Below are 22,616 nucleotides of genomic sequence, written 5' to 3'. Positions count from 1 at the left end.
TATTGAGGTATAATTGACAAATAAAGTTTGCATATTTTATCTGTTATATAATAGGATGTTTTTATATACCCATGCATCATGAAATGATTTCCACAATCAAACTAATTAACATTTTAATATTTTCATCACCTGACATAGTTGCTTTTGTGTGTGTGTGTGTGGTGAGAACACTTAAGGTCCACTCTCTTAGAAAATTTTAAGTATACAATATAGTATCATTAGTTATAGTCATCATGCTGTACATTAGATCTCCAGAACTTATTCATACTTCATAACTGAAACTTTGGACCCATTAACCAACATCTTCCTATTTCTCCTACTCCCTAGCCCCTGACAACCACGATTCTACTCTCTGCTTCTGTGACTTCTATTTTTTAAAATTCCGCATGTAAGTGATACCATGCAATAGTTGTCTTTCTGTGTTTGGCTTATTCTACTTAGCATAATGTCCTGCACATTTGTCCATGTTGTTGCAAATGGCAGGATTTCCTTCTTTTTCTTAGGGCTGAATAATATTCTATTATAATTGTATATATACAACATGTTTCCTTTATCCATTCATCTGTTGATGGATACTTAGGTTGTTTCCATATCTTAGCTGTGTTAAGTAATGCTGCAATAAACACAGAAGTGCAGATTTCTCTTTTAGATTTAATTTTCTTTGCATGTATACCCAGAAGTGGGATTGTTGGATCATAAGAGTTAAATTTTTAATTTTTTTGAGGAATCTCCACACCGTTTTCCATAGTGGCTGATCCAATTTACATTCCCACCACCAGGGCCCAAGAGTTCCCTTTTCTCCACATCCTCTACAACACTTGTTACCTTTTTTTTTTTTTTTTTAAAGTCATTTTAACAGGTGTGAGGTGATATCTCAGTGTGGTTTTGATTTGCATTTGCATTACCTGGTGATGGATGATGCTGAGCACATTTTCATATACCTGCTAGCCATTTGTATGTCTTCTTTTGAGAAAAGTCTATTCGAGTTCTTTGCCCATTTTAAAATCAGGTTTTATGATTTTTTGTTTTTGCTGTTGAGTTGTTTGAATTCCTAGGTGTGTTGGATATTAGCCGATATACAACGTGTGGTTTGGAAATATTTTCTCCCATTCCATAGGTTGCTGGAAAAATTGGATACTAGATATTCAGATGCAGAAGGATAGCCACAGTTGGTTTCTTCACTCTATTGATGGTTTCCTTTGCTGTGCAGAAACTTTTCAGTTTGATGCAATTCTACTTGTCTATTTTTGCTTTATTATCTGTGCTTCTGGAGTCATATTAAAAACACACACAAAACATTGCTCTGACCAATGCCAAGAAGTTTTCCCTATATTTTCTTCCAGTATTTTATATTTTCAGGTCTTCTGTTTGTCTTTAATCTATTTCGACTTGACTTTTGCATATGGTGTGAGATAAGGGTCCATTTTCATTCTTCTGCATCTGAATATCCAGTATCCAATTTTTCAACACCAGTTATGAAGAGACTATCTTTACCCACTGTGTGATTTTGGCACCGTCATTGAAGATCAGTTGATTGTAAATGCATGGGTTTATTTCTGCACTCTCTATTTTTTTTTGTTGTTGAAGAAATTTTTTTTAATTTTATTTATTTTAAAATATATTTTTATTGATTTCAGAGAAGAAGGAAGACCCCTACTGGGGATCAAGCCTGCAACCTGGGCATGTGCCCTTGACTGGAATTGAACCCGGGACCTTTCAGTCCACAGGCCGATGCTCCATCCACTGAGCCAAACAAGCTAGGGCCTGTACTCTATTCTGTTCCATTGGTCTATATGTCTGTTTTTATTACTATAGCTTTGTGATATATTTTGAAGCAGCAAGTGTGGTGTCTCTAGCTTTGTTCTTCATGCTTTAGCTGTTTGGGGTCTTTTGTAGTTCCATATGAATTTTAGAATTGTTTCTGTAAGGGAATGTGGGCTGAAGACCTCCTGTTCAGCCATTTTGCTGATGTCACATCTCTGTAGTTTTTTCTTCTTGTGGTGTCTTTGGTATCAGGGTAATGCTGGCCTCTTAGAATGAACTTGGAAACAGAAACACCAATCAGAAAAGATATATGCACCCATATGTTCATAGCAGCACAATTCACCATAGCTAAGATCTGGAAACAGCCTAAGTGCCCATCAGTAGATGAATGGATTAGAAAACTGTGGTACATCTACACGATGGAATACTATGCTGCTGTAAAAAAGAAGGAACTCTTACCATTTGCAACAGCATGGATGGAACTGGAAAGCATTATGCTAAGTGAAATAAGCCAGTCAATGAAGGAAAAATACCACATGATCTCACACATTCATGGATAATAGAGACCATTACAAACTCTTGAACAATAATAGATACAGAGGCAGAGCTGCCTCAAACAGATTGTCAAACTGCAGCGGGAAGGCTGGGGAGGGTTGGGGGGCAGGAGGGAAGGGGGTAAGAGATCAACCGAAGGACTTGTATGCATGCATATAAGCATAACCAATGGACATAAGACACTGGGGGGTAGGGGAGGCCAGGGGATTGTCAAGGGCGGGGAAAAAAAAAGGACACATATGTAATACCCTTTGTAATACTTTAAGCAAAAATAATAATAATAATAATGATGATAATAAATAAATAAATAAATAAATAAATAAATAAAAAGTAACAATTGAAAAAAAAAAAGAATGAACTTGGAAGTGTTTTCTCCTTTTTAATTTTTGTAAGAGTTTCAAGAGGATTGGTCTAAATTTGTCTTTAAATGTTTGGTAGGATTCATTAGTGAAGAAATCTGATCCTGGCTTTTTTTTTTTTTAATTGGGAAATGTTTGATTACTGAGTTAATCTCCTTACTTGTTATTGGTCTGTTCAGATTTTCTAGTTCTTCAGTCTTGGTAGGTTGTGTTTTAATAATATATTATTTTTATTGATTTCAGAGAGGAAGGAAGAGGGAGAGAGCGATAGAAACATCAATGATGAGAGAGAATCATTGACTGGTTGCCTCCTGCACGGCCCCCACTGGGGACTGAGCCCACAACCCAGGCATGTGCCCTGACCGGGAATCGAACTGTGATCTCCTGGTTCATAGGTTGATGCTCAACCACTGAGCCAAGCTGGTCAGGTGGTAGGTTGTATGTTTTTTGGAATTTATCAATTTCTTGTAGGTTATCCAAGTTGTTGCCATGCAATTCTTTCAGTTTCGTATAATAATATATATGATTGCACTTGGGCCCCACCCTGATAATATAGGATAATCTTTCCAGCTCAAGACTCTTAACTTAATCACATTTGGGCTGAATTATGTCCCACCCAAATTCATACATTGAAGTCCTAACTCCAGTACGTCAGGATATGACTATGTTTGTTGATGAAGTCTTTAAAGAGGCAACTAGGTTAAAATGAGGTCACTAGGGTGGAACCTAGGCCAGTAAAACCAGTGTCCTTATAGGAAGAGGCGATTAGGTCACAGAAATGCACAGAGGGAAGACCATGTGAGGAGAGAGGGAGAAGATGGCCATCTGCAAGTGAAGGAGCGAGGCCTGAGAAGGAACCAACCCTGCCAACACCTTGATCTTGGACTTCCAGCCTCCAGAACTGTGAGGAAATAAATTTCTGTTGTTAAAGCCCCCCGGTCTGTGGTACTTTGTTATGGCAACCCAACCAGACTAATACAGTGGGGCCTTGACTTACGAGTTTAATTCGTTCTGAGACCGAGCTCGTTAAGGAGCTCGTTAACTCAAATTACTCTATCAACTCAATGCAAAAAATCAGCGGAGAGACAGCTGGTATCTCAAAAAACTCGTTAGTCAGGACACTTGTAAGTCAAGGCCCCACTGTATTTATAAGGCTCCAGGGATTAGGACCTGGATATCTTTGTGGCTATTATCAGTACACTTGCTTGCTATCTATCTACCAGAGTGTATAACTAGGGAAAGCAGGGAGTTTATAGATTTTGTTCTTAAAACAGTGTAAAACTGTTTTAAGGAGTTTTAAAACAGTTTTAAAACTGTTTTAAGAATGTAAAACTCCTTAAGGAGTTTACATTCTGCTATGGAGAGTTCATTAAAAAAAAAAAGAAGGACAATCTAGAGAAAAAGAAGGCAGGGGCAGGGTGAGAGAATGCTGCACATGGGAGGGTAGAGGTTGCAATTTTAGGGGATAGGGAAGGACCTTCCGAGAAGGTGACATTTGAGTCAAGACCTGAAGGAGATGAGGGAGCCAAGTGCATTGATAGCTGAGGAAAGAGCATTCTGGGCAGGAGAGACAGCAGACGTGGAGGCCTGCAATGGGGGGCCAGCTGGCCACAGAAAGAACAAGAGGGCCCGCATGGCCTGGTGTAACCGCATGGCCTGGTGGAGGGCTGAGTAGCAGGATGTGAGGTCAGAACAGCTGGTGCAACTCAGGTAGGGGCTTCTGAGCCTTTGAAAGGCTGCTGGCTTTGTGCCTGAGCGAGATGAGAGCCATTGCAGGATTCTGAGCAGACACATGACCTGAACTGACTTACATTGTAAGAGAATTGTTTTGGCTGCTGTGTGGAGAGAAGGCTGCTTGGAGAGCCAGGGCAGAATCAGGGAGCCAGTTAGGAAGCTGTGTAGTAATTCCAGGCACTAGCTGCTGGCGGACCCTGGAGGCTGTGAGAAGTGGCTGGACTCTGGATATCTTCTGAAGATAGATCTATCGCAGAACTTGCTGGCGAATCTGCTATGGGGAGTGGGAGGAGAGGACCCAGAGATGGCTCCAAGCTGCCAGCCTGATCCACTGGAGCTGCTATTTACTGAGCTGGGACGGTGGGGCGGGGTGTGGGGTGGGGAACCATGCTATGCATTGATGCCTTTGAGACTTCCAGGTAGAGATATAAGAACTGGCCTTGGGTGTGCAAGGCTGCAGCTTAGGGGCGAGGTCTATGCTGGAGGTATCACCTTGGGAGTTGCCAGTTCATGGGTTGTATTTAAAGCCATGAACCATAAGAAACCAAAGCAACAATGATGCCCCCAGCTGGAGCTGGCCAACTTTCAGAGGCCAGAGAACTGAAGAGGGATCACAAGGGATATTTTTGTTGAAGGAATAAATGAATGAATGAATCTCCTTTGCCACTGTTCTTGGGCAGGCTGTCACTCCTCACTGATGGCCATAGCAGGCCCCTGTGGGTCTCCATGAACCCACCCCCTACCAACTTCAGATTCACCTTCCATCTTTTCTTAGCTCTGCCCTGGCTCACTAGGACACTCCCACTGTCCTGCCCTCTAGGCCTTTACACAGGCTGCTCTCCCTGCTCGAAAGGCATGGCGCTCCTCCCGGCTTTTTTCTTTGCCTGATAAATTGCTTTTTGCACTCTATTAGCCTCTAGGAAGCTCTCTCTGAGCATCATCCCATCCTCTTTCTCTTTCCATCCCAACTCCTTCTGCACTGCAGAGGTCCTGTCGAACAAATGCAAGAGAGTCCAGTCTGCCTACTCCGTCCACACTCCCAACAAATAGCTCCTTCTGACTTAGGGGTGTGTCACTGGCCCTGGGTCTGCCCCAGGAGGTCAGATGCAGGCATGAGGCCATGTGGTCCCTGAAGTGGACTTGGTGGTTTGGGGAAGGAATTCCGGAATCTGGTATCCAGAGCTAGTCTAGAAGGGAGTGGTAGGCATGGCCCCAGGCCCCATGGATTTCTGGCCCCAAAGGGAGGGGCATGTCTCTGTAGATGGGTGCATCTAAGAGTGGTACTGAGTCTCCCAGTGCCACCTGCAGGTGACATTTGTTATATTTTATTTTATTTTTAAATGAAAGTTTTAGTGTGTGTGTGTGTTTTTAATACATTTTTATTAATTTCAGAGAGGAAGGAAGAGGGAGAGAGATAGAAACATCAATGATGAGAGAGAATCATTGATTGGCTGCCTCCTGCACACTCCCCACTGGGGATCGAGCCCTCAACCTGGGCATGTGCCCTTGACTAGAATCGAACCTGGGACCCTTCAGTCCACAGGTCGACGCTATATCCATGGAGCCAAACTGGGCAGGGCTGTTATGTTTTATAAGGAAGTGAAGTGGTACCTTACTTGGCCATGTGTGAGAGTGGGTGTTTCGGAGGAAAACACGTCTTCTAGTTTTCGTAGGTAGGGCCGTTTTCTCCTTTCTGTACTGCTGTTCACCAAGGCCAAGGGTTTGGTCTGGATAGAAGGGTCACTTTCGTTTACTCCTCCCCTCCAGCTGCACCCTCAGTGCTCAGAGGCCGCCACCAGTCCCTGCGCTCATCTTAGTTCTATGGGGCAGGGGCTGGGGTTGAGGGGGGTCCTGGCTGGCCCTGTTTCCCCTACAAAGGGGTTTTAATTGTTAAAGGACAATCCGAACTTGGAGAAGGATCAAACCTCGGAAGCCAACAGCAGGGGATTCTGGTGAACAGCCCCCCAAATACACCTTGAACAGCGGAGGTTTCCCATGGCCGAGCCCTGTTCCCTCTCTGGGCTTGGAGCCGGCGGCAGATGAGGGGATTACAAAGGAGGCCAAGACACAGTTTCCTTTAAAATATTTTCATTTATTAGTCTTTTTTGAAGCAGTTAATTCTCTTTTCTTATTTTAAAAAATGTGTGTTTCATCCAGAGTTATACCAAAGTGATTAAAATGAATTTTCTTCTGGGGATATAGCTCCCCAGATCAGAAAAAAAAATTTTTTTTCAATTAATCACAAAAATAAAATCAAGAGAAAACATCAACAATCAAAAATAATCCCCAAATATCCAGGACAAAAAATAAAATATTTATTGATCTATCACAGCGAGACACAAAGAGATGGGCGGGGCAGGGGTGGGAGATGCTGTGAAGTACAGTGGCTCGAGGGAGGGATGGGGGATACAGTACTGCGTGGGGGGACCCAGGTTAGGGAGGAGATTCCTGCCGCCCCAGCTGGCACCGCCCCTCACACCCTGGGCCCCTTTGTAGGGGTGTGTGTGGTGGGGCAAAGGCAGGGCACATGCTGCCATGACAGGTTAACCAGGTTGGTGGTTGGGGTGCCCAGCCAGCTAGTGGTGCCAGGCGGACAACTGGGGGCAAGGATGGATGGATGGATGGATGGATGGACAGATGGGCGGATGAATTCCACAAGAGAAAGAGGGCTATTCCCATTGGGGTTCTTCTGATCTGAGGTGCCCCAGAAATGGGGAACAGTGATTGGTGGAGGAAAAGGGGGCCGACGGGGCCAAGAGATGGTGTGACCGAATCCAGCTTGAGGTTTGTGATGCTTGGGTACCAACTGGACCGCAGCCAGGGGTGGGTCCTGGTGGGCAGGGGGAGGTGGGACTGCCCAGGAAGTGTCTGCACCATTTTCAGAGGAGCCCCAGGGAGGGGGCTTCCAGAGGGGCTGCCCTTCCCTCCTCCCTCCCCTGGGAAGATGAAAGCACCAGCACTTAGCACCGAGTTCCCCTGGAGATGGAGAGTGTATGGAGGGGGAGCTCCTGGGTGGGAAGGGAGAGGGGGCAGGGGGCCAAGCCCACCCACCCCTCGCCTCTGAAGTAGGGGCTTCCCAGGGCCCGCTTGGCCACCGTTCTCTTGTTTCCTTGTCCTGTGGATTTCCAAGTCCGCCCGGCCAGCCCTGTCCCCTCCAGAGGTGGGGACGTAGGAGGGGGCGTAGAGGGGAGGGTCACAAAGGGTTTACATTCTCCACCAAGCAGTAGCACCAACGTTGATGAGGTCGTGAGTCAGGGGTCCTGGGAAGCTCACTTTCTCTTCCGGCCACAGGATTTCCCCAGGCAGGCTCCACCTGGGTGGGAGGGGCACACACAAGGTTAGTCTGGCCCCTCCCCGTTGCTGCTCACGCCACTGCCCACTGACCAACTCCAGCATCATCACCATGGGGAACAGAGGCTCCAAGAAGCCTCCAGAAGCCTGGGCTCCACCCCAGGCCAAACTCATCGTACAAACTCCCGCTGGACAGGTGGGTGGGACCAGGGCTCAAGATGTGGTTGATGAAACCAAGTCTCAGAGAAGGGAAGAGGCCAGGCCATGGGTCCAGGTCTGGGAGAGACTGGGCCTGGGCAAGGTCTCTATTCTCTGAATCCACTCCATCTGGGAAGCCTTTAGTGAGTGACTCAGAGCACCCCCCCCACAAGGGAGATAGTGAGACAAACAAGCCAGTGCCTCAAATGAGTAAACTGAGGCCCAGAGAGAGTGAGAGCCGTACTCATCCACAGTCAGTGGTTAACTTGGGACGGGACCCCAGGACCCCTGCCCTCTCCTGGGGAGGGTCTGATTGGTAAACCTTGTTTCTAATCATCAAGGCACCATTTTCTGGTTGGAGGGCTGGAGTAGTTCCTACCCCTGTGGGAGATAGACATGGCTTGTTACCGCCACCTGGTGGCAGTGAGAAGCCAAGTGGGGCAGGGACAGGCCTCTGTGCGAAGCTCATCCAGGGTGTTTGGAAAGCAAGGGGCTATGGCCCCAGGCACCACTAGGCACCCTGGAAAGGGCCAGGCTGGTCTTGCCTCAGCCTCTCCAGCCCTGGCCTTGCCTCAGCTGCCTCATCTGTGTAGCGGGAAGCAGGCGGGGGCGGGCGGGAGTCGGGTGGTGGTGGAAGGGAATCCACAGTCTGAGCAACCCTAGGGGTGGAGCTGCGGCTTCTTTGGGTCTCCCTTGGGCATTGTTGGGAGGAGCTTGGGAGGTGGTGATCAGGACCCACCCCACACACTTCCAGAAGCATGTGTGCATTTGTGAGCAAGGGTGTGGCTCGGTGCCAGGTAGTGGCCTCTGCCCACTCTGCCCAGCGTGGGCACCTTGGGTCCCCCTGCCCACCCTTCAGATTTCCCGAACCCTATGGCTCCCATCATCTCATCCATTTTCTCCCCCTGTGTCTGCTCCTCTGAGTTCTTCCCCCCTCCTCTCCCTTCTCTTTCTCTTGGCTCCTTCCTGAAAGTGGGGGGCGGGGGAAGGGAGGTCGTGTGGGCAGCAGGGAGGCAGGGACTGCTAGGCCAGGCCTGGCTGGGTGAGTATGGGGGGTCCTGGGCCTACTCCCAGCTCTGATCATCTGTGTTGGAGGCAGAAGAAGGGATGGGTGAGCTGTGCAGCTCCTCCAGCCTCCCCACTACTGCCAGGCTTAGTCCAAACGTGCTCCTCCCTCTCCCAGACTGATGGGCCCAGGCTCTGCCTCCGTCTCTGCCCCTCCCTCCATGCTGTCTTCCTTGCTCCACTCACCTTGGTACCCTAGAGCTCCCAGGGCACCTCCATAGGGCTTGGGAGGTTTGCCTGTGGGAGGAGAGGTAGGGATTGGGGAGGGGACCTGGCTTTCCTGCCTCTCTCAGGGCCCCCACCACATAGGGCCTCGATCCTATCACCGAAGGTTCTGAAAGCCTTGCGGGTCATATCCTGCATATAGAGGTCTGAGCAGCTTGGAGGGTGCCCCTCCCACCATAGCCAGACCCCAGCCTTGCCAGCTAACATGCTGGTATCAGAGAGGTTTTGACGCCCCTGGCTGCCTGCCTGATGGACCTTGCTCTTCCCTTACAGTTTCTTTCTTTTTCTGTGGGAGCTTGTCAGCCTCAGCACTTAGACCCTAAGCTCCAGGGTGACGCAGGTCCCTGTCTCAGTCCTGGTCCCTAGAGAAGTGCCAGGCTGGGAGCTCTAGGAGTCAGAATCCTTGCCTCCTATCCCCACACCCCAGGGCTGAACTGTCAGCCTCTGTGATTCCCCTCAAGCCCCCACACCAGAGGCCCAGCCAAGGGTTGTGGTCATACTAGCCACTCCCTCAACAGGACTCTTCCCCCCTCCACCCCAGGAGAGGAGCTCAGAGCATTGCTTGAAGTGGGGCCCCTCCTTCTTCTTGCAGACTCACCACCAACTCCCAGGCCCCCAGCCCCGACTCCGGCTCCGCCACCTGCAACACAGGAGAGGGGCGGTGAGTGTGCCACTTCTGGAAGTTGCCAAGGCCTCCTGGCAGCATGGGCCTCGCTTGAGAGGGGCCAGGTTCTGGGCTTGGGAGCCTGGCTCTGCCTCACTCACTGTGTGACCTTGGGTCAGTCCCTGGTACTCTATGAACCTCAGTTTACCCCATTTGGAACTGGTGTTTCAGAAAAGCTGATGCTCCCTGGCCTTGCAAGCGGGGAAGAGAAGAATAAAGGGGAGCCCAGCGCGGTGTAACCTGAGGATAGGGGACCCCTCCTGGGGCTTGACCTAGCCCTCCTGAGCAGGAGATGAAGCAGGGGAGGGGAAGGCTTGGGGCCAGAGCTGCAGCACAGGGCACAGGGTAGGGAGCCGGGGCATACCTGGGAAAATAGGAGACAATCCGAAGCCAGGTCTTCCAACTCCTGCAGGAGGGACTTGGGGTTGGCATGGGGCAGGCCCCACTCCAGCCTCGCCCCCTCTTTCTCTCTGCCCACTACCCCCCTCCCCTTCTCCATGGCCAGAGTGGCTTTCTTCACAAACCTTGTCCCTGCCTCACATCCTGGTGTGGGGCCCCATCGCCTCAGCTTGCCAGTCTGGTGCCCGAGGCCCACGGTGCCCCTGACACTGAGGCCTGCCCCTCTGCCCAGGATGTCTCCTTTCCTGGACTGTCCCCTCTCCCCTCTCCCCTCTCCCTTCTCCCTTCTTCCCTCTCCCCTCCCCGCTCCCCTTTGTGGCCTTGTGCTAGCTGCAGCCCCAGGGTTGCACAGCAGAGATGGCCCTACCTCCACCTGGGAATGGCCTGGCAGCTCCTAGGACGCCTCCAAGGCCAGCGGCACCTGAGAAGAGGGCAGATGGGGTTTGCGACAAGGTACAGTCTAAGGAGCCATGAGCCTCCCCTCCGGGTTCTGGAGTCAGGGAGATCCCGGACAGGCTGTTAGGACTGAGCAGGATTGAGGCCTGAGTGGGTGAGACGGGATGGTCAGGATGGGGCGTATTAGCAGCCTACAGACCTGGGCAGGAGGAGGGCAGCAGGGAGCCACTCACCATATTTGGCTGCTTTAGCAGCTGCAGCTGGGGACACACCTGGGGAGATGGGGTGCATGAGAGCCCAGAAATATCCCTTCCCTCCCAGTCATGTCCCCCTTCTGACCTGTTCACTGTTTACCATCTGCCCACCGACTCATCCTTCCGCCATCCCTCCACCCCTCCTTTATCCAACTTTCCGAAAGTCTTTATTAAGCGCCTACTGTGTGTCCAGTCTTGTGGCGCACACAGGAAGAGACTTCAGGCAGGTTTAGGTAGGGAGATACAATGACGACCCAAGAAAGAGTGACACAAGGCCCAGGATGGCAGAGACTTTGGAAAAGTAATTCCGTCCAAGCTTTGGTTTTCTTCCCCAGCGGTAGGGAGATACAATGACGACCCAAGAAAGAGTGACATGTCAACACAAGAACGGCTTTGGTTTTCTTCCCCAGTAAGTGGGCATGACCATCATTATCCTAACGAACTCCCACTTGATGTGGTCATGTGGGTTGAAGGAGAGGAGAGGGAGAGGGAGGGTCGGATCCCAGCTGCAAGAAGCAGCCCTCACCCCTGCTTGCTCAGGCCCCTCTAAACGCTGGAGGAGCAAGAGAAGGGGGCAGGCCCACCACAGCCCTGAGTGAGCAAGATGTGGCAAATGGGAAGGGCTCTCTCTCTCTCTCTCTCTCTCTCTCTCTCTCTCTCTCTCTTTCTCTCTCCACACACACACTCATTCACTCACAATAAACTAATAGATTCTAGAGCAGCCTCTTACCTCCAAAGCCCCCAGCCCCTGGGACACCTCCAAGTCCCAGTCCTCCAGCTCCGAGCCCGCCAGCTCCGAGCCCTCCAGCCCCAAGGCCTGCGGAGAGAGCTGGGTGTTAAAACCCCATCTCGTTGACCCCTGCTGCTCGTCTGTGAAGAGCTAAGAGCTGAAGTTTTCCTCCCAGTCCCCAGGTGGAGCCTGAGCTTCCAGAGCCTTTGTGGGTTGTGGGGCCAGGAGGTGGCTGGGCCCCGGGGAGACAATGCCCCTGAGGGCCTCAGGGGCAGGGCAGGGAATAGTGCTCCATAGTGCATGGTCTGAGGCCCCCCAAACCCTGGGGACTGTTGGCAGCCCCCACCTCTACACAGTGCTCACCATATTGGCCAGCTTTGGCAGCAGCCTTGGCAGCAGCAGCCAAGGCAGCAGGTCCGGCTCCTGAGGACACAGAGGGAGCTCAGGGAGCAATTCTCCACGGGTCCGTCTCCCTCCCTGCCCAGCCCGTCCTGGGGTTTCAACTCACCTGCCACACCACCTGGGACACCTGCTCCACCAAGACCACCAAGACCTCCAACCCCGCCAAGGCCCCCAGGCCCTCCTGCTCCTGAGGAGAGGGGCAGAGAGTCAGTCCCCCATTTCTGAAGGACAGGGTCTCCCTGACCCAGGGGCGTTAGCCAAGCAGACGGGTGGTCGAGGCCAGGTGACCCAGTGGAAGGAGCACTGGACAGAAGTCCATTCCCAGGCACCTGGGCCCATGTCCCTGACCAATCAGTCAAGAGCGAGCTTCCTTGCCCGGCCAGTGTAGCTCAGTGGTTCAATGATGACCTATGAACTGGGTGGTCACAGTTCGATTCCTGGTCGGGGCACATGCCCAGGTTGTGGGCTCAGTCCCCAATAGGGGCCATGCAGGAGGCAGCTAATTGATGATTCTCTATCATCATTGATGCTTTTCTCTCTCTCTCCCTCTCCCTTCTTCTCTGAAATCAATAAAATTCTATTTAAAAAAACAACAACCAAGAAAAGAATAGAGCGAGCTTCCTTGAGCCTTGGCCTGCCCATCTTTTCTCCATCCCCCTGGGCTAGCACTGGAGCCACAGGTGGCCACAAGCTGCGGAAGAGGGAAGACTAGTCTCAGGTACTGACAGTCCTGGGTTCCAATCCTGCTTTCTCCACTCATTAGAGCCTCTCTGAGCTGCCACCTCTCCCTAAAGGAGATGATGATCCGTACCCCACTCACCCTACAGGTGTTTGGAGAGTAAAAGAACACACCATCCGGGAATGTACCCTGAGTTTTGAACTGTTGTCCAGAGCAGAGCTGCTACAAATAGCAGCAGCAGGAGTTCCACAGTTCTCAGTGCTTCTCACAGATTAGCCTGCTTATTATTCATTGCAACAGGAAAGGTGGGGACTATTGTCATCCCCACTTTGCAGATGAGAAAATTGAGACGCAGCAGAGGTTAAGCAATATGCTCAAGGTGCCACAGGCAGGAAGTGGCTTTGGAGCCTGTCCCCTTAGCTGCTTTGTTTCCCTGGCAAAATGCGCTAGACTCCGGCTGGCAGAGCAGCCAGCAAGGAACAGGAGAAGGCTTGTGGGTCACCGGGCCCGCCAGGGGTGGGACTGAGGAGACTGGGATTTTCCGAGGTGGAAACTGGCCCCAAGTGGACTGGCCGGGCTGATTGGTGTTTCCCTGGCAGAGGCCCTGGCCTGGCTCTCAGAAGGCCAAGAATTCAGGGGCCACAGACAGTGTGGGTCTGGCCAGCCAGGGCTGCTGAGCGCCAAGTGGAGGGGCAGGCTTGTCTGCCACGTCTTCGTGGCTCGTGGCAGGCGCAGTCATGCTGACTGGGAGGTGGGCGGGGGGCCGGGGCTCTGCTGGCCAGGAGGCAGAAGCTGCCTCGCTGACAGCAACCCTGCCCTGGGCCCACAAAACTGAGGGCCACAGGGGCCCCTGGGGACCACGGTTTTCACCAAGGTGGACTTGCTCCCAGGGAGGCCGGAAATGTGAGGGGGCTTTTTGGTTGTCCCAGGGCTGGAGGCTCGATAGGCATTTCGTGGGCAGGAGCCAGGTCTGCTAAACTGTCATGAATGTGTCCTAGAAACTGCCTTTTTCCACCCTGACCATCCCAGCCCTGTGCTGCAGGCGCCGGGCATGCGGCCCTGGCCCAGAGGGAGGGGAGAAGGGTGACCAGTGCATCAGGGAGGGTGGGGCAGCAGTGGAACCAACTGTGGTGGCCAGTGTGGGGGCACTCACCATATTTGGCTGCTTTAGCAGCAGCCAAGGATCCAGGTACTGCAGAAAAAGGAAAAAGGAAATGTGGGGTGGTCAGCAGCTGAGCTCTGTGCTGCGGGGTACTGCTTCCTCCTGGGAGCCCTCCCTGCCTTCCTTGGCCTTCTTTGCTCCTCTCAAAGCCCTGAAGCTGTGGCTCCCCAGCCAGGAGCTCACCCTGCCCGGGTAGATCTCCCGTCACTAACCATGTCTCTGCCAGTCTGGTCTGGGAGCACGTGAGGGCTGGACTATGCCTCCTCCTTCCATCTGCCCCTCCCAGCCCCTTCAGGCTCAGTAACCACCAGGTGAGAAACTGGAGCTCCTAGTGGCCACAGCATACTGCTGGGGGCGAGTCAGGTGGGCCCACCCACTCAGCCTGGGGCTTCCTCGCCTGGCCTGCCCCCCATCTGTTACCCTAGTCATCTGACTGCTCAGGAGAACCTAATGGGGAATTCACTATGAGCCCTTCGATGAGGTGCTGGGGGATGTGCTGGGAGGGAGCATGCAGTGTCCTTTCTCTGAGCTCAGGGGTCATTTCTGCCCAGGCTAGAAGGCCTCTCACCTGCACCCGCACCTGCCCCAAAGCCAGGAACACCAGCACCAGCCCCAAATCCAGGAACACCAGCACCAGCTCCAAATCCAGGAACGCCAGCACCAGCTCCAAATCCGGGCACGCCAGCAGGAAGGCCAGCGGCAGCCCCTGAGAAAGATGGGCAGTGGGATGGTGACAGCAGGCAGGAAGCATGCCCTGTGGGGTGTCCTGCCCGGGAGCCGAGACAGGCCCCAAGAGAAGGGGCCAGACCCCTTAATCCACCCTCTGTGCTGCCACCAGAATGGCCTTCCGAGAGCTCCCGCTGACCACCAAGTCCAGCCCCTCCCCCAGCTGGCATTCAGGGCTGCACACTCACTACACCGCCTTCCTTTCCAGCCCAACCTCCACTCTTCCCTCTGGATGAACTCATTTAATTCTCCCAACAACCTCCTGCAGCAGGCGCCATCAGCACGCACATGTCATGCCCAAGGACAGGAAACTCAGAGGTCACTCAGCTCGTGTGGGGCCCCGGATTGGAACCTGGGTCTCTCCTTTGCTAAATCTGCTTCTCCAACCCCTTGTCTGCTGCCTCGGGGACCTCCCGGCCTGCAGTGGGCCTGAAAGCCTGCATACTGTGGGGCCTGCTCCCGCCTGGGTCATGCTGGGCCAGCCTGTGCTTGGCGGGGTGAGGAGGGAAAGCCAGGCAGGGCACTCACGGAGCTGGGCTTTGGCGGCCAACTGAGCAGCAGATTTGGCGGCACCCGGGGTCCCTGCTCCTGGATGGAGAGGGAGGGGGTGTCAGGGTGTCAGCCACGGAGGATTCAGGGGCTCCTCAGGCCCACTTTCTCACACAACTTACCTGTAACGCCGCCGGGGCCAATGCCAAGACCAGGAACCCCGCCAGCACCGGGGAAAACGCCAAGGCCGGGAACCCCGCCAACGCCAGCGCCAGGGCCTAACCCTACAAGAGCGAGAAGAACTAATCCTTAACCCAGTCTCGACCGAGGAGGACAGAAGCCAATGGAAAGAGCAGCGAGCTGGGAATCAGGAGCCTTGGGCTTTCATCCCCGCTAGGGCACAGATTGCTGTGGACTTTGGGCAAGTCATCTTCTCTTTATGGGTCTCAGCTTCCTTGTCCCTAATATGAGGCATGTGTAGGGTCAGGAGTTCTTAACCTTTGGAGGGACAAGGACCTGTTTGAGACTTCTGAGGGTGGTGGAAGCAGAGCTATGTGGTCAAGGGTGCTCTACAAGACAGGCAGACACGGGTTCGAAGCTCAGCTCAGCCACCATTTAGCTGTGTAACTGTGAGCAAGTTACTTAAGCCCTGAGAACCTCAGTTTCCACATCTCTAAAATGGGAATGATGCTACCAACTTCATGAAGTTGCTGTAAGGATTGCTTCAGCAAATGGCAGCTTTATCTAAAAAGGGGTTGTTTGTCATATGTGAGTTTCGGGGGGGGTCAGTGGACCTAAAATTAAGATTTCTCTGGCCTAGACAGCTCTAGATTTTCTGATCTGAATCTTGCTGCCCACAGGTCCCTGAAGCCAAGGCGTGTAGATGCCCTGGCCCAGGCCTGGTAGACATTTAAGCTCTAAGGTGGGGCTACTGCCATTGGCTATGTTCAGGAAGGTGTGGGTGCTTGGGGCTGCCAGGGTGGCCCTCAGATCTATGGAGAAATGGAGAACCTTGTCAGGGAGCAAGAAATACTGCCACGGAGGGTGGTGCGCACCCAGAGGAACCAGCTTGAGGTCCAGAATGGGGGCGGCCCAGCTAGATTGGGGGCAGCAGGACCTTTGGGAAGGGTGCGGAGGTTGGTTCTGTGGTCTCACCAGGGCCTGTTCTCGCTTTGCTTTCCTAATCAGAGACTTGACTAACACCTGAAAGTGGCCAGATGGGTCAAAGGCCCACAGCAAGAATGTGAGCTGAGGGGCTGCCAGACCCCAGAACAGAGACAGGAGAGCGGTGCTATAGGATGCACGCGGGACACATACCATATTGAGCAGCTTTGGCGGCTGCTTTGGCGGCTGCAGCTGCTGGGGTTCCAGCTCCTGGAGAGGTAAAGAGAAGGGGTTGGGGAGGGGCTCCCTGCACCCCTCCTCACTCTCCCCCACCCCCACAGCTCCAGGGATGCCTCCAGAAGACCTGTGCTGTGCTCTGTGCTGCCTCCTTATGCTGGAGCCAGAGAAGGAAGGGTTCCAGGCCTGCTGTGAGGCTGGCCGGCTAGCCACCCTGGGCATGTCCCTTCCCTGCAAGCAGCTCGGGGACTGTGACAGTCTAGCTCGGACTACGATGGTGGGAGCCTGGGCGGTGGCTGGCCAAGGCCTAGACCGTCTCCAAACCTCTGTTAAAGGATTTGTGCAGCTTTCTGCTAAAGGCGATGTTAATTTTTAAAACTATTGGAGGAAATGTCTCATTTTGGAGAGAAACTCAAAAGGGGAATTTTCCCCCAGAAAGAAGAAGGAAAATAGAGAAATCTGGTGGTGGGGCGGGGGAACCAAGGAAGGTTGTAACTTAATCTCATTGTAACTCTTAATTTCTTCCCTTTGGCCTCTGATTGGTGGAGGAGAAAGAGTGCAGGGGAACCGAAGGGTGACATAGGCCCTTCCACCTGATCAGGGACAGAAAGGACCCTAAAGTAAGCGAGGCTACCCAGCCCTGACAGGGCGGAGCTCCAGCACCCAGCCGGCTGACATCCCCGAGGGAGGGACTAGCCAGGTTTGTTCAGCAGACTGGAATCCCGTAAAAGGTCTTCCCTCCACACTAGGGGGGGGGCATTGCTTTTCCTCCTCCCCATCTCTGGGCTCAGTCTTGCCATCTATAAAATGGTGCCCTTGACCTGGGTCCACTCCAGGGCCCCTTCCACGAGGCAAACCAAACCCATCTCTGGGTTGGGAACACAGCTCACCTGGCACCCCTCCGATGCCCGGCACCCCTCCGATGCCCGGCACCCCTCCGATGCCCGGCACACCTGGTACAATGCCTCTGGCACCTGGCACCAGCCCGCCCAGGCCTCCTGCTCCTCCAGCACCTAGAGTAGTGAAGAGCATCAGCGCTGCCCCGCGAAGCTCCCCTCCTTGAGGGAGCAGAGGGTGAAGGTGGGGTGGGGAACAGAATGGCTGTGGTGAGCACCTTCAACTCGCCCGTTTGGGGTGGGGTGGTAAGCTGGGCACCAGGAACCCTAAGGATGGGCAATTGAAAAGGGCAGGAAAGTTCAGCGTGGCTTGGGAAGATGGGGTCAGGGGCTCCTGATCTTGGCCCAGGCCATTTCAGCTCTGGAGGCCTGAGCGTGAGCTTGCTCTGTCCTCATGCTGGAGAACTGCTCTGAGCTCAGAGCCTGGGCCCCAGGGCAGAGCAGGGCTGGGGTCCAGGCTCTGAGAGGAGGGAACGGTGCTGCCCAGGAGGGAAGGACACTGCCCTGGGCATGGGGGCAGGCAGGGCCAGGGCACTTACCATACTTAGCTGCCTTGGCGGCGGCGGCTGCCTGGGCTGCAGCTATGGCGGAATGAGAAAGAGAGAGACCCTCAGAAACCTTGCTGGATCTCAGTGGGGCTGTGCTGACTGCTCTCCTACCCTGGCAGGCGCTGCAGGCCCTCCCTGCACACTCCCCAACGCCTCCCTGAGCACGTGCAGCCCAATCAACACCCCACAACCCCCTCAAGCTCTACAGAAGAGAAGCCCCCCTGCCTTCGCCCTGTTTCCCCAGGTGGATCTAGTGCTCACGGGAAATGCCAGCTCCAGGGACACCTCCGACTCCAGCTCCAAGACCACCGACTCCAGCTCCAAGACCGCCGTAACCCGGAAAGCCCCCTGCACCAACCCCACCTCCAACTCCCACTCCGGCTCTGGCCCCTGTGAAGAGAGGAGAATGGATAGAAAAGGAGATCAGTGAGAGAGGCTGGGAGGGTCCTGGGGGTGCTGGTGGACTAGGAGAGTAGGAGCAAGCCCCCCTCAAGTCTGGTCCTGGAAGGACAGGAAACCATAGAATGCCTGGGCCCCCAGCAGCCTTTTCCAGGAAACCTTTATTGAAACCCTCCCACAGCATTTCTGCAACCCCTCTCTTCTCTGATTGGGATCGGGCCCTGTTGTTGGTTATGGAGAGAGAGTGGGCAGGTCCCATTTCCCCAGCCAGGCTTGGGCTCCTGTGAGAGGGGCCCTGGCTGGGGTGGGAAGGGGCAGGGACATCGTCCTCACTGCCATACTAGGACTCTCCTATCACTCAGCCTCATGGCCTCATCCTGGGGCCCAACAGGTCCAGCTCAGCCAGTGACCTGCTATGTAACCCTGGGCAAGTCATCCCCTTTCTCTGGCCAGAACAGGGTGGGGCAGAGCTATCAACACACTCACCATATTTGGCTGCTTTGGCGGCTGCTTTAGCAGCTGCAGCTGGTGACACAGCCCCTGGAGAGACCAAGGGGACACAGATGATCAGGAGAGAATGGAGGAAAGATGGTCAATATGTATCCTACCATCCACCCATCTGTCCAGTCTATCTCCTTTCTCTCTATCAAGCCAACCCAATGGATGTTTAGTTATCTGTCTACCCAGTCACATCTCCATCTAGTCCTCTGTGTACTTAACCACTCATTCACCCACCCACTTACCTACCCACGTGTCTGTCCATTTGCCTATCTATCCTTAGACTTCAATACAACCACTTATCTCTCTGTCCATCCATGAACCCATCTGACCATCCATTTATTCACTCATCTACCCATTCATCTATTCATATATCTAACCATCCATTTTGCATTTGCCTCTCACCCACGCATCTATTCGTCTGCTCATCCAACCATGTGCTCATTCACCCATCCATCCATCCACCACCCATCCATTTATCAGTCTACTCACTTATTTAGTCCCTCATCTACTTTTCCATCTGTCTTTCCATCTACCCATTCATCTCTTCATCCACCATTTTACCCATGTATCTATTCATTCATGTAGTCATTCATCCTTTTTTTCTGTCCATTCATCCTCTTATCCTTCAACCTCTACTTATCCACATGGCCATTCACCCACATACCCAGCTGTCCATCTGCCCATCCACCCATCCATCCATCCACCCACCCATCTATCCACCACTTACTGAGCATCTATCTATTCATCTAAGGACTGGGGACATAGAGATGAAAAAGACATGGTTCCTTCCCTCAGGAGCACACTGGCAATGAGAAGGTGAGTGGGAGAAGATGATGCTGGCAGTAACTAGTTAGGAGGTTGTTATAGCCCAAGGGAGAGAAGATGAGTCATGGTCAAGGGTATGGGAGAAGAGGATAGATAAGTGAAGTGTTAGGGAGAATCCAAAAGTCTTGGCAATAGTGTCAGTATTTCTCTCTTACAACACACACACATACACACACACACACATAGCCCAGCTCACTTGGTCTACCCACAATACCTGGGACTCCAACACCTGGGATCCCAACACCTGGGACTCCTCCAACACCTGGGATTCCAACACCTGGGACCCCAACACCTGGGATCCCAACACCTGGGACTCCTCCAACACCTGGGATTCCAACACCTGGGACCCCAACACCAGGGACTCCAACACCAGGAACTCCAACTCCTGGGCCACCAGGTACCAAGCCTCCAGCAGCTCCTGTGGAAGGAAAGAATTATTCTGGCCTAAACCCTGTGGGAACCTTAAAGGGCCTCTCAGGGCATGGTTCTGGGGAGCTGTGGGGGTGGCAGGTACTGAGTGCAGGATCCCAGGTGGGCTGACATTGCCTTTGGAGTTCTAAGGGTTTGGGTCTGTGGGTGGGGAGAACATGGTCTACGTCTAAAGCAAATTCAGAGCATATCACTAGTACCCAGGCAGGTGGTGCAGTAGCTATGGGTTGGCCTTGGGAGTAGGGTGGGAGGAGCCGGATGCTCCACAGGGGTCCTCCATTGCTAGGCCAATCAGTGAAAAACAACAGACAGGGCCAGGCAGAGTGGTCAGACAGGCGTGTTTGGGGAGGTGGAAGGGAGGTGTCCACAGGTGGACAAAGGCCAAGTCCATTCAGTCTCAGAGAACTGAGGTCTCCAAGGCCTAGTAGAGGCCTGGGCTGGCTCCAAGGGCCTGAGGGCAGGCCAGAGTCCCACTTCCTCCCCTGAGGGCACTCACCAAATTTAGCTGCCTTTGCAGCCGCCTTCCCAGCAGCACCGACCCCTGGAGAGACAGCCACAGAGGGTGAGGCCTTTCCCTGTGGCCTTCTCCAGGACACCCCCACCCCCTGCTGGAACAGACACTACCTCCAACGCCTCCAATCCCAGGAATTGCACCAGCCCCACCAGGAATGCCGGCACCTCCAACACCAACACCAGGGAGAACTCCGGCTCCTCCAGCACCTGCGGGGATGGGGACAGTGCAGATGTAGCTCCCAGGGCCCCTCCTGAGGCTGGGAAGGAAGGCCACTTGGATGCTGGCATTTTAACTAGCAGTCTCCTCTGGGAACGAGGCCCAGGCATCTCTGGCGGGGCCTGCTTGAGAAGGCCCCCACCCCACTGTTCATTGACTCACCCCCAAAGTGTCCATTTCAACACGCTCATTAAGGGACTTGTATGTTTTCAGACAAATCCCATTCTAATCACTGCCACATACTGAGAAACCACAAGCGGCCACTCCCTGGGCCAGAGGGGCCCCTGTAGGAATGTTCAAGGCTTCCTCTCCTTGTGTTCCAAAGGCTCCGCCAAGTTTGTAATCCAAGCGCCTGGCTGCCTGGCTCTGGCAGTCCCTTGCTGTCCCAATCTCCTGCTCCCACATTCCACCCTTAGGGGCCTGGAGGGACAGCCTATGGGGCCTCCTAGGAGCGGGCCTCCAGCTCAATGCTGCCCTCCACATTTTCGCCCCCTTGGCTGGTCCCACCATGGCTACAGGAAGGGCTCCCCTGGCACTGGAGATGAAGGTGATGACTTCAGCCCAAGTGATCTGACTCTGAACTGGGACTGCCTGGGACAGGAGGACAGAGGCCCATGCTGCTCACAGCATGGGCACAGGGAAGGGCGTACCATGTCTGCCAGCCAAGGGATCATGAGCTTGAGGAGCCAGTTAAAATTTTTATAGTGCACACTAAATTGATACTAAACTGTTACATTTTTAAAATGCTCATTCTAACCACCATAGTACCCATTCCCTCTGCACGGGCTCCTTCTTCCTGCTTTAACCACATGGCAAACTCCACCTATATTTTAAGGCCTCAATCAAATGTCATTTTCTCTGAGAAGGGTTCCTGATTTTCTTCCCCCAGTAGAAATAATATCTCCCTCTTCTCCAGTCCCACAACTGTGCCTCCAGCCTCCAGCAGAGCTCTTATCTGTCCCTGGTCTCTAGAATGGATGGATAGAGGGAGGGAGGGAGGGAGTGAGGGAGTGAGGGAGGGAGGGAGTGAGGGAGTGAGGGAGGGAGTGAGGGAGGGAAGGAGGGAGTGAGGGAGGGAGGGATAATTAGATGGGTGAGTGGATGGATGGATGGATGGATGAAAGAATGGAGGGAGGGAGGAATGAAGGGATGGATGGAGGAATGAAGGGATGGATGGATGGATGGATGATGGAGAGAGGGATGGAGGGAAGAAGAGATGAATGGATGGAAGGAAGGAGGAATAGGTGGGGTCAAAAAAGTTGGACAAAGGTGGGTGGGCTGCCTTGGTTAGTTATCTGTGAGGCAGGCTCTCAGTGATAACAGGATGGAGAGGTTGTGAGGCTGGGGGCTAGCAGCTAGGGACTTCAGAGGTACTCACCATACTTTGCTGCTTTAGCTGCTGCTGCTGCAGCCTGGGGACCAACCCCTGGGGGAGGGGAAGGGGAGAGACTGAAAACTGTGGCCCTGCATCTCCAGAGGCCTCCACTCCAGCCCTAGGAGAGCCATCTGTTCACATATGGGTGTAGGTGGGGGCATCATAGCCACCAGAGGCCATAGAGCTGTCCCACCCAGGATCCTTCTTCTGGCTCAGACGGGGATCTGAGTGCAGGGTGGGCTGGCCTGATTTCTGGACAGATCATGGCCCGCCCCAGAGCCCTGGAGCCAGGGTGATCAGAGCCCCTTTGGCTGGCCCCTTACCTGTCCCCGTTGGGTACCCAGCCTTGGCCCCGGCGCCAGCCGCTCCTCCAGGCCCATACCCTGTAAAACAGAGAGGCTCACTGGGCATCCGTTCAGCTCTCACTGCAGCTGCTCCCCCCCCCCCCCCCCCCCCCCCCCCCGCGGCCCCGCCCCCCGC

General features: G+C 53.3%; 1 protein-coding gene across 7 annotated transcripts in view; it reads right to left on the bottom strand.

Annotated features, from left to right (window-relative positions):
* Positions 1-6,705: 6,705 nt before the first annotated feature.
* ELN (elastin) overlaps positions 6,706-22,616 on the bottom strand; it is a 32,356-nt gene continuing 16,445 nt past the window's right edge. For 3 of the 7 annotated variants that reach the window (XM_014548520.1, XM_014548522.1, XM_014548521.1), the window contains 23 exons: positions 22,460-22,519; positions 22,140-22,187; positions 20,656-20,751; positions 20,528-20,572; positions 19,817-20,020; positions 18,763-18,816; positions 18,139-18,267; positions 17,869-17,910; positions 17,324-17,446; positions 16,410-16,466; positions 15,275-15,376; positions 15,132-15,191; positions 14,446-14,583; positions 13,869-13,907; positions 12,143-12,223; positions 11,998-12,057; positions 11,635-11,721; positions 10,884-10,922; positions 10,622-10,675; positions 10,220-10,261; positions 9,790-9,831; positions 9,153-9,203; positions 6,706-7,725 (listed from right to left, as the gene is read on the bottom strand). In XM_014548520.1, coding sequence (XP_014404006.1) covers positions 7,682-7,725; positions 9,153-9,203; positions 9,790-9,831; positions 10,220-10,261; positions 10,622-10,675; positions 10,884-10,922; positions 11,635-11,721; positions 11,998-12,057; positions 12,143-12,223; positions 13,869-13,907; positions 14,446-14,583; positions 15,132-15,191; positions 15,275-15,376; positions 16,410-16,466; positions 17,324-17,446; positions 17,869-17,910; positions 18,139-18,267; positions 18,763-18,816; positions 19,817-20,020; positions 20,528-20,572; positions 20,656-20,751; positions 22,140-22,187; positions 22,460-22,519 — 1,697 coding nt within the window. In that variant the 3' untranslated portion in view covers positions 6,706-7,681. The remainder of the gene's footprint in view (positions 7,726-9,152; positions 9,204-9,789; positions 9,832-10,219; positions 10,262-10,621; positions 10,676-10,883; positions 10,923-11,634; positions 11,722-11,997; positions 12,058-12,142; positions 12,224-13,868; positions 13,908-14,445; positions 14,584-15,131; positions 15,192-15,274; positions 15,377-16,409; positions 16,467-17,323; positions 17,447-17,868; positions 17,911-18,138; positions 18,268-18,762; positions 18,817-19,816; positions 20,021-20,527; positions 20,573-20,655; positions 20,752-22,139; positions 22,188-22,459; positions 22,520-22,616) is intronic. The other 4 variants (XM_014548523.1, XM_014548524.1, XM_005877205.2 and 1 more) reach the window with 3 other exon arrangements.

The sequence above is a fragment of the Myotis brandtii genome, unplaced genomic scaffold, assembly GCF_000412655.1.
Source record: "Myotis brandtii unplaced genomic scaffold, ASM41265v1 scaffold510, whole genome shotgun sequence".
Classification (NCBI taxonomy): Eukaryota; Metazoa; Chordata; class Mammalia; order Chiroptera; family Vespertilionidae; genus Myotis; species Myotis brandtii.
Note: the sequence above shows the minus strand (reverse complement) of the source record. Positions and strands in the feature narration are given on the sequence as shown.